Source organism: Eimeria mitis, genomic scaffold (genome assembly GCF_000499745.2).
Source record: "Eimeria mitis Houghton genomic scaffold, Emh_scaff56, whole genome shotgun sequence".
Taxonomy (NCBI): Eukaryota; Apicomplexa; class Conoidasida; order Eucoccidiorida; family Eimeriidae; genus Eimeria; species Eimeria mitis.
This window is the reverse complement of record NW_024015555.1, coordinates 35,938-46,783: the sequence shown is the minus strand read 5'-3', so window position 1 is coordinate 46,783 and position 10,846 is coordinate 35,938. Positions and strand designations below refer to the sequence as shown.

Genomic DNA, 10,846 nt, shown 5'->3' with positions numbered 1-10,846 from the left:
AGTCGTCATGGCGGGGGTACCGATGCGCACGCCTGCCAGCACATCCCAGCAAACAAAAATGAAACTCACCCACGTACATATGTTTTTTATTCTAATACTAATACATTATTTCCATCCGTATGGAGGAGATAAACCTATTATCACTACAGTAGCTAGTATTTATTCATTAAGCGACAGCCTTCCTTCTCATGAGCACCCTAAGCTGAAACCAAATATAGAAAAGATTTTTTGTTGTCTCCCGCACCGGTAGGAATGCCTGGTGAGTCGCCCGAGATTGAGTTTTTGTTCAGCGTGATGTTCACAGCGTCGCAGACCAACTGAAGCTTCGCCCCTATGATAAGCACAAGCATTCGTCACAACCTCAAGCGCACTGTATTCACGTGAATGTAGTTTCAAAACCTCAGGGTGTTTCCGTGCAACAACGAAGAAAGTGGCGCTCAGGGTGAGGTAGACTCGCTGTGTTTCCGGATCGGTAGAGGGCTGCAGAGAGGATATTGAGGACCACTGGACACCAGGAATGGCTGTTCAGGAAGCAGAACGCACATGCAGATACAAACAGCTTTCTCATCATACATGTATCTACACAACGCACCCGTCAACCCTTGTGGTTTCAAGTCCAAGAGCAGCAAGTGGTTGTCCGTCCCGCCGGTGACGAGCTGCAGGCCGTGGCTCTGTAACTCAGCTGCCAACAGCTTGCAGTTGTCTAACACGTTTTGTGAATAGACTTTCCACTCCGGTGTACACGTCTGCAATGCAGACGTGTACCTCCAGCAAACAGCGCAACTATCAAACCACTTTCTTCCCTAGCATTTCGTATTAAAACTGCCAACCAGCAGTTGAGTGCAAGCACGCATAGATTCACATATATGGGTGTTTGTTCAGTTATTCATTCGTCGGGGGGAAGGTCTCAGCCCCCTCTGCGCATGCGGTGAAGCAGAAAAGATAATATTGCATGTTTGTGCCTCTGAGGTGAGGCAGGCGGTGCTTCGCTTGCCTGTTTGAGTTGGTGAGCAACAGCAGCAATGTGGTTCTCGTGAGGTCCCCCTTGAAGGCCTGGAAAGACCGCTGCGTCGACTCTGGAGGCCCCATTTGGCACTCGTTTGGTGTTCACGAATATCATACCGCTGCGGGGCCCCCTGCACACAATACGCGCATGCACGCATGCAAGATACGAATATATATACAAAACATGGACAGTCTCGCGAGGCACAACCAAATGAATATTCATATCTGTGCATTGGCTAGCCCGTAGAAGGAAATATGCCGGCCTATGACTATCAACTCATGTGCAAAGTGCAATGCAGCAAGAGATACGATACGCGCACTGGTATGCATGCATGCACGCATATATATACTTCCTGATTTATGAGAGGCACACTAAACTAAACACAACAGATGAGGGGAGAGAGAGGATTGCGCGTATGGGTTTCGTTTCAGCGGGGGAGTTTCTATACACCTGAGGGTTTTGTGCGTCNGAGAGAGGATTGCGCGTATGGGTTTCGTTTCAGCGGGGGAGTTTCTATACACCTGAGGGTTTTGTGCGTCGTCGTGGTGACAACATCGCAGTAGTCAAACGGCGATTCAAAAATGCCTGCAGCAACGAAACCGCTGATGTGCGCCATATCGCACCAGAGGAAAGCGCCAACTTTATCAGCAATAGCCCGAAAGCGTTTATAATCCAGCAGCCTGCGATGAGAAAGAATACCACTCATAGAAACTTTGAGTTGTAATAGGAGTACACACATACTGTGCGGAGTGTAGAAAACAGGAAAATAAGAAAATACACCAGCATACAGCCGAAACTGCGAGCTTCAGATACAGGCAAACCCTTATAAGCCTTCAACTTCTCCGCCAGCGGTGATGTGAAACCCGAGGAAGAGAAAAGAAAGCATAAAGGCACTCCGAAATTCTAATATGTATTAAGTATACAACAACTTTGGCGTACCGTGGATAAGCAGAGTGCCCGCAGATGATCAGCTTTGGCCGGAAAAGCGTCGCCAGCCTCTCCAGCTCATCGTAGTCTATAAGCCCGGTCTTGGGGTCGAGGCCATAAGGAAGCGACTCAAAGAAGAGAGAGGTTGCACTGATGCGCCGAGACGGGGTGTACGCCCCATGCGTCAGGTGACCCCCTGTGTAGACACCACAGCAGCAACAGGAACAGCAGCAGCAGCAGCAGCAATGCAGCGCTTCGCAGCAACAGTAGCTGCTGCTTACCTACACGGCACTGGAGGCCGAACCTGGGCGACAAGTAACTGCTATTCTGCACNGCATGCATGGGTGCATGCGTGCATGCATGCATGCACAAGCATTACCGTCATTGAGACCGAGGCCCATGAATCGATCATGCGGCTGCAGGAGGGCCATAAAGACGGCGAAGTTAGCGGGGCTGCCGGAGAGAGGCTGTACGTTTACATGCCATTCTTCTGGGTCAAGGCGAAACGCTTCCTTGGCGCGTTGCATGCAAAGAGATTCAATCTGATCCACAATTTCCATGCCCCCATAGTAACGCGCGCCGACGAGGCCTTCAGAGTACTTGTTCGTCAGACAGCTGCCGAGGCAGTCTTGTACCGCCGTGCTCACGAAATTCTATAGAAAGCAAAAAAAACAACATGAAGAGGGAAAGCAGAGCCGTTGCTGTTGAGTTCATCAATAGCTGAGATCATGATCCGATACCTGTCAGGTTTCAGGTCAGGTTAACCCACTTCAGAAGCAATCAGTTCAATGCAGTCGACTTGCCGCTCCTTCTCCTTCACTATGAGGGCATACAGCTCAGGATCTGCATACTTAAGAGGCTGCAAACAACACCCAAAAGGAGTGCTCTCAGTTTCCTTCTTTTCTCTCGTTCTGTTAAGATTCGCCGCATAAAGATACGCCGGCATAAGCACACACAGCTCCAGGCGCTCTCAAGCAGTTCAAACACATTCATGTGAAAAAGATTTGCACGATTACAACTGTCGCCAGAATAAACCCCGAATACACCCCAGAGTCAATATGGATTGACTGCAGCACTGTAGCGTAGCCGCTTAGTCTAGACGGTGCGCTGCAGCATCTAGGCAGAACTTCTTCACGGGGAATACTTGCCAGATCAGTAGGTGACGCCGCCATATTCTCCCCGAGATGAACAATACAAAAAAAGAATGGCTTCGGGATTCAGCGCTTAGCTGGACAAGGCCCTATACATGTGGGTGGGGGGTGTAGTGTCTAGAACGTGTCTATGGTCGTATTGTTGTCAATATATGTTATATTCATAATTCCTGCAAAATTAAACCAATATAACTTCATGAGAACACCTGCAACAAGCAGACAAAACACCAACTCAGCTGTGTTGCACAGGCAGTGGGGTTGGTCTCCGCTGCCGCGCCACAACCCGTGAGTCTGCAGGGTGAAGAATGAGTCATTCTTGCTCACAATTGTATATATTATTCCCTCCTTCGCATTCCTAATTCTCAATTTAAATCAATATGCGCAAATTCTCAACGTAAGTAAGGAAAATTTTTGCTCGCAAATATACTATTAGATACTGAGGTACGGGGGTCACTGCGTATGCCGACTCGTCTGTAGTACATGGTTATGTTCAACTGTTATGTTGAGCAATATGTGATTACTGTATACTGCTGCTTTGTGTGGTTCATTACTAAGCTTCACCGTTGTCTAGTACCTGATCACTTCTTAGTCGTGTGCTGTGTAGTGCGTGTTTCATGCTTCGGTTGTATTCGGTTACGTGATGATGTTTCAGTGTTATTTTTGTAGTGCGTGATCGAGCTACCACTACCATGTGTAGCGCCTCAACTGCATCCCAGCTCTGTATTGTCGTGAGGATTCACAACTTTGGCAGCCAGCTGCCGAGCTGGTAAATACGAGCAGCGACTACGGTCAGTGATATCAACGTAACTCTAATGTATAGTTTCATATATAGAACTAAGAATATATATGCATGAGAAACAAAGGAGTAAAGATCAACAATCAAGTTAACTCCAAACAAAGTATACTTCAAGCAGCTGGCAGAAAAGCAGCCAATGTAAGAGTTAGAAAAAACCATTTGCCCTGCTGGCAACCGCCAGCCTCGTGGCTCCCCGTTATATGTACACACAACCCATGCGTCGCCTGCGCAGGAGAAGCTTATGCTTATGTAACCCCTCCTACAACTGCGCCACAATGCGTGTAATGATCGAAACGGGGAGAGGGGCATGCACGCATGCAGGCAGCCAGGCATTTGTACGGATCGCCTGCCGTGTTCCCTGACTCTTGGCAGCAACCAACGAGAAAGCGCAAGTCGAAGCGCAGCCGGCTCTGCTCTGCGAATCTGCCGGTGTCGGCCTCGCTGCCACACGAAAAGTATCTTTGGAAACAAACTGTCCCATGTACTCCCCCATCTGCTCTCCCATCTGTTCTGCCTCCTAACATGCAACAAGCAACAATAGCGGCACACCTGCGTGTGCAGAAGATAACCGGAAACCGTCGACACCACGAGCGAATAGGCCGCGTTCGCTGCAAAGCTGTCGATTGTTCAGAGGTCCACTACGGGCTTGTTAATTTGGTGTGCCGTGTCATTCGCAGAACCTCACTGACACGCAGCCTCGCCCAGGATAAGCAAGCTGGACTGGGCAGGCCATCAGCGTGAGAAAAATCAATATGCTCCTTTGTCTCTGCATCGGTGGACGAAGGATCGTACTTAGGCATCTGGTGAAATGTTGAAGCGCGTCTGGCGAGATGCTGCTGGCGCCCTGTCAGCGTTTTGCCCTGGTGACGGTGGTTGTGGTTGCTGCACAGCCCTGAGATGTTTATTTGTTAATTGGGGGCCTGCAGCAGCGGCACTGGCATCATCACTTGCCTCAGAGCTAAGCCTGCGCTGTGTGTTTGTTGCATGGACTCGCTGCGAATTTGCTTGCACTGTTGGCGCGGCGACAACCGGTGTGGCAACCGTCGCGCTCTCCTCCCGACGAAACGTCTGCTGTCTACGTTCGCTTCGTTCAATCGCCTCTCCGTTGTACGGGTATGTATACCACTGAGGATGGTTGTGCACTATGTGCTGTCTTAGCAGAGATTCGTACACCTCGAAAAAAAGCCTATGCAAACACAAAACCGCAACATATACGGCATTGAAAGTGAAGCGCAACCGCGGTTCCACTTCTACACGATTCATACTGATACTTTCAAGAAGAAAGTCGAAAAGGAAAACGAATGAATGCCACAACATGAAAAAGAAACAGCCGCAGGAACCTTGTACCCCTCCTGCGAAGCTTTCCAGTACTCACGGAAGCCGAAGCATTTGTGTTGGCAAAGACTTGTGCTAAACATGTCCACTAACTATATCTACGCAGAAAACCAAGCTGCATTCACTTATTGTATCTGCAAAGAGCTTGAAAAACATGCACATTTACAGTGTACGTGTATGCATATGGAGTAGACAGAGAGCGGGCCTCACTTCTCAAGGCGGCCGTCACGCCAGTCGAGCAGAATCACACGACCGCTCGAGTCCGTCAGACTCCACGTGCTTGTCGTCGCTGATGGTTGTTTCTTTGGCCGGCATCCGGTGCCTCGCGCCGTCCCGTTAAGCCTATAAACACATCGCAGTGAAGATATGAGTGTGTACACGTATGTGGAGGTAAAGATATGTGTGAATGTATGGATGGATAAATTCACATAGATACATCCTATCGATAGAGCAAGCAGTGACAGAGCAAATAGGAGAGATGCAACAGCTGAACCGCCTTCGTCGTGCGGTTGCCGTAGGTTTCTAAGAGGCAATCCACCAACATTACATTTGTTGGCGTTGTCACAGTTGTTCGTCTTAGCAAGCTGGATGAAGATGATGGGACAGCAACGTACCGTCTGACGGTGCCCTTCGTGTGTCTGCTGCCAAACACGGCTGCTTCATTGCGAGGTGGCGAGGGGAGAGCAGCGGCTGCATCGTCCGTCTTTGTCTCTGTCTCTGTTTCTGTCTTGCGTCTTCTGTTACGGGCTGTTCGCCGTTTATTGCGTCCTACAGGGCGCGGCTCCCCCGATGGGTATCGGAACAAGGCAGCGCTAGGAAGGTGCCTTAGGGGCCCTCCAGCCGCCCCCGGTGCTTGGAAGCTACCGAAGGTGGGGGGCGCCAGCCGTGACTCCACTTCCGATGCCGACTTGCTGCTGTCCTCGTCACTGTGGCTGCTCGTCCAGCTACCCTGCGTCCCGTCGTTGCTACTTGTGCTCAGACTGTTGCTGCTTAGCTCGCTGTCGCTGCTGCTGTCCACAGAATCGCCGATGCTGCTGCTGCTGCGCCGCTGAACGCTTTCCCCGCATCGGCAAGGCGCAATGCCGCCCGAAGCTTGTCGTCCACCTTCTGCATTCACCCTCCCAGGAGGCGCCAGCTCCCCAGCGTTCTCAGTTGCAGTGAGACGCTGGTCAGCTGGTTGAGCTGTTCCTCGGGCAAGAGCTGCAGCAGCGGTGTTGCGACACTCTCTTGGTTCGCCACAAGCGTCCGCAGCAGCATGTGCCCCTACTGGGGAGCGCGCGTCGCTCCACGCCTCAATGGTCGTGCAGGAACGGACAAGTGGTCTCTCCTCCAGGTCTTCACTGTCTAATTCCCCGTCCGCATCAACTGTTGATGGAACTGTGCAACTAACTGAGGTATTGCCACGGGGGGTTGCTGCGGTCGCTCCAGCAGCAGGAACGAGGCCACCGCAGCGACTGCAAACTCCATTTCCGTCAACAGCTTGCTCCTCCACAGGCTCCTCGTCCCCAGCCCTTTTCTTCTTCCTGAAGGCTTTCTTCAGCTTCGCCTCGAACGACGTGCGCCTCCCCTGCTGCTTCCCAGGGTCCCCCTGCAACTCGGCAAGATCCATTATCCCGAAGCCCAGCCTGTTCGTGCTCATTAACGACGTCGAATCCAAGGCAAGGTAAGAAATCTCTAGGCTTCGTCGAATCTGCAGGGCCCCGCAAACATGTAAACAAAACCCCTCCAGCATGATGCACATCTCATTAGAAAAGCCATACACCAGTGGACCAAAACACCGCTAACTGGTAGCGCCCACAAGAGGAACAGACTGGTAGATATGTGGACGATACAGCGATCCCCACGTCAGCCCTCAGCGGCAGCAACAGCAACCGTGGGAACAGAAGTAAAAGCTCCTAGGCTCACCAGGTGCTCCAAAGGTGAAGGTACGTCGAAGTCGTCGCGGACTGCAATCGTCGCCGTCTCCCGAACTGTCAAGTGGTGGCGGGCGCAGATTTGCAACAGCTTCGTGGCGAGCCGAAGCGTTCTCAGACAATTATCCCTCAAGGCAACCCGACGTGACAAACGCTCCAAGTCCTTATCCACGTCGAATGAATATATCAGACGCAGTTCGCTTTCGCTGTACGGTTCCTGATGGAAAGCAACACACGCAGCACCACAGCCCAAATACACAGTCGCGTTTGCGCAGTGCAGAGAGCTGTATAACAGTTGAAACGGTTTAAAACTCCGCTTCAAGCCGCACAACCAGTCAACCACCCCTGCAGTAGCACACTTGCAAAGCCTGTCAACGACCACATTCGCCAACGAACAGCTACTGCTTAGCCCTAACAGAAGAGCTAGCGCATCTCAGCAGTAACTTGCTGTTCCTCACTTTGCTTTGGGGCCAGTCGAACCAAACTAGGTCAAGGGTCGCCACATCGAGAACGTCCGTCAAGATCATTCCGTGGTCAATGGGAATAAGGCGAAACCTGCGGTTGGACCACCTGAAGCAACATCTCAGGGTAAATTGCTCTAATTGGGCTGTGTGGCTACCACTTACGCTGGGGTTGCGGATTGTTGGCCAGAAAAAACTGGGCACTCACTTCGTTGGTTTTCCATCGGGTGTCAATACCCCGGACGCTGCTGAGGCTGCTGTTTCCGCACCTGCCACTGCTGCCTTGTCAGCCACGCAAAGTTGCGTCCCGCAAGAGCCCACAGCAGAAACACTGCGCAACAATTTGCTCTGGATCTGTTTCACAACCCCACCTGAGGCACGCAGGCTACGAGAGCTGCTGCCAGCAGACGACTCCTTCTGGTAACCCACCACAGGAGCCACCAGAATGTTGCTGTCATTCCGGTCCAGGTTCATGACACGCAAGTCAAATATCGCAATACGGTGCACATCGCCAACCGAGAAGAGCCGAGCGTCAAAGTTTCCGACACACTCCTGTCAACGAGGAAAACGGCACAAAGTTAAACTTCTATTTGTGCACATCCGACGTGGATACTTATGCTTTCGACTAACTACCGCCCGGATCTTTTCATGGTATCCCTTCGAGCAACCCCGTACCCGACGCTACTGAATTATGTTGCCTATTTGAGCATACGTGTTACCTTAATAAGGTGAAAGTACGTATTTGCACATTTTATACACTAAGACAGAGACAAACATTGATCACATCTTCGTGCATACTCATTAAGAGCTCTTCATATTTAAGAACAAACACGCAAACGCACGCAACGAAATAAGACGCACCTTGGCCTCCACGAAAGCCTGAAAGCTGCCAACTTTCCATGAAACGCTTGGCGACGACTCGCTGCGGACGTATGAATTCATCATTACGTCCCCGTCGACCTGAACCGCCCCGTCACAGCCAAAAGAGATGACGCGCACAGAATCAGCAAAGCACTGACATGGCTACGGCATTACATACGCCCGCAGTGGACCCACACATAGCATCGGTAATCACTGGGGAACACACATAGAAAACTATAGCGCTGCGAAGATAACGTATGGCATAATCAAAACAAAAGCCACAAAGCCCACTTCGATTTGGCCCTTGCTGCAGAACGCCGGGTGGCACGCCTCCACCATCATAGTTGCTGGAACGCCAGCAAAGCCGCCATAGCTCGCGTCAAGAAGGTAAGCTGCGAACTCCCGTCCCGCCCCCTCTCCGCTTAGCACTCCTCCCCGCAGCCCCTGCTGACCCAGGCGCCCCTCGTAACCTCGTGGATTACACGGGGCGAAGGCTTCTTCGTCCTACGTGCACAAGATTCACCGGAACGAACATGACATCAAATCTTGTGCGCTGCCAAAAAAACAGCACTCTTGTCCATTATGCATGCAAATCCTATTCCTAAGACCGCTATCGCGAATATCTCTGTCCAGGTGTGCCATGAGCTGCAATCGTTGAACTCGCAACGTGCTGAAACATGTAGAGCTTGGGAACGCATCTATACTGCATCACAGAGCATCACAGCTATCGAAGCTAGACGAATGCTAAAATGAAGTTTGTCTTTGGCCTTGTCTCACCTCAGGCTTGAACACAGCCACTGGCCTCCGGCGGCCGTCAAACAAAATGTAGGTGCCACCAGTGCCATCCATAGTCAGTTTTGGCGCCACGTTCCTGCGAAAGCCAAGGCGGACCTGCACACCCGACAAGACCGAAAAAAGCGCAAACACCCTACTGTGTCGGCGGCAAAGCAGCTACGTCAACGAAACGCAAGCATAACACTCACCTGCAATGGGAACATATCGCTAGTTCCGGTACAAACAAGCCCCCAGCCCAAATATCGAACAACCCAGCCCAGCACGTAATATTCAAAGAAAAAAAAGCACACGGTATAGCTGAACCAGCAGAGATAACGGGAGCAGTAGGAAACTCACTTCTTCAAGAATCCTAAGGAGCTCTTTGCTGCGAAAGGTCTGGCTGCGCGCAAAAGGCCTGATGGAAGCCTGTGCACTGCCTCCCCTAACAGCCCACAGCAGCCGTTTGACCGGATTTTCGAAGAAGACGGTCATGGGTCGCCAGTTGGGCAATTCACTCCCCCTGAATATCAAACGTACGTCTTTTACCTGAATGCACAGCAACACCCAATGCTAGGCCACTCACGAAATGCGTTCAATGTGAGAATGAACCCCTATATTTCGTTGGTGGACAATCAATCACATTCATATTGATACGGGTGAGCATATATTTGCGCCTACAAATGCAGATACACGTTTGGACCAGCACGCATTGAAGAAGCGAGCTCATGCACTACCCGCCATATATGCCGTGATAACGGCGCGAGCAGGGTATACACAGTAGTTGTTTTTGCAATTCTTCCCCCCCTTTCCCCCCCCCCNCCCCCCTTCCCCCTTCAACCCCATCAGCCCGATGCGATGCACTGGCAACTCCATATCATGCACATCAGAACTGAACATAGCTGAATAAAAGGACAGATAATATCCGACTCATGCTTGAGCAAGCGCAGAAGAGGGAATACGCACACTACACGTGTACAGAAGAACTTCTATTCATTGCAGACACAACATATACATATATATATATGTTACCTGCATAGAGGCGGGGAGCCTAAGCTTTTTGATGAGGAGCCTCTTGACCATTTGTACGTCGTAGAAGGGGTAAACATCTAGCTCGCAAGAGCGCGAGCCATGAAGTTCTTCGAAGCAAACGCGGAAATGCAAGTCTTCCCCATCTGCCCCCCGCAATGCGTTATGTGTGGAGAAATAATACAAGGGGTGTGAAGGCAGCATCATAACCCCGCCCCCTCCTCCTGTCCCGCCAGCGGCGGCCGGGCCTTCAACAGCAGGCATCCTCTGTGCTATGCGCAACAGACGGTATCCTTTTGTTCTTTCACTTGTCCTGTGAGTCGCTCCGGGCAGTTCTGAGTTACTTTAAGACGACAGCACAGTCTGAACGGTCAACGGGCCCATCGGATGCGGTCGTTATGTCAAATGTATGGTGCATGCGATGTTTCCCCAGCTACTGCGGCAGCTGAAGCTACCGCTGAGGTGCTGCCGGAGTGCTAGCTGCTAACGGTGCTGCAGCACAAAGACGCAGGTGTGGCGGTCCTGCAGGCGTGCGGCCTGCTTCTGTGACTGGGAGATTGTGGAAGAGCTGCCGCGGAGCAGCTCTACACACACAC

The 10,846-nt window shown here is 51.3% G+C and overlaps 2 protein-coding genes across 2 annotated transcripts; both read right to left on the bottom strand.

Moving 5' to 3' along the window:
* Positions 1-197: 197 nt before the first annotated feature.
* On the bottom strand, positions 198-2,879 carry EMH_0054570 (glycine hydroxymethyltransferase, putative; the record flags this gene model as incomplete). Its single annotated transcript, XM_038022826.1, has 7 exons — positions 198-331; positions 593-746; positions 1,016-1,136; positions 1,528-1,686; positions 1,946-2,129; positions 2,313-2,586; positions 2,703-2,879. The coding sequence occupies 7 exons, from the start codon at positions 2,877-2,879 to the stop codon at positions 198-200; spliced, it is 1,203 nt and encodes a 400-aa protein (XP_037878680.1).
* A 1,793-nt stretch (positions 2,880-4,672) lies between these two features.
* EMH_0054460 (uncharacterized protein) lies at positions 4,673-10,514 on the bottom strand (the record flags this gene model as incomplete). The annotated part of the gene is made up of 11 exons (XM_038022825.1): positions 4,673-5,066; positions 5,426-5,557; positions 5,830-6,905; positions 7,121-7,345; positions 7,587-7,698; positions 7,798-8,141; positions 8,451-8,549; positions 8,742-8,954; positions 9,228-9,341; positions 9,582-9,770; positions 10,254-10,514. 11 exons carry the CDS (start codon positions 10,512-10,514, stop codon positions 4,673-4,675), a joined length of 3,159 nt encoding a protein of 1,052 aa, XP_037878679.1.
* Positions 10,515-10,846: the final 332 nt, after the last annotated feature.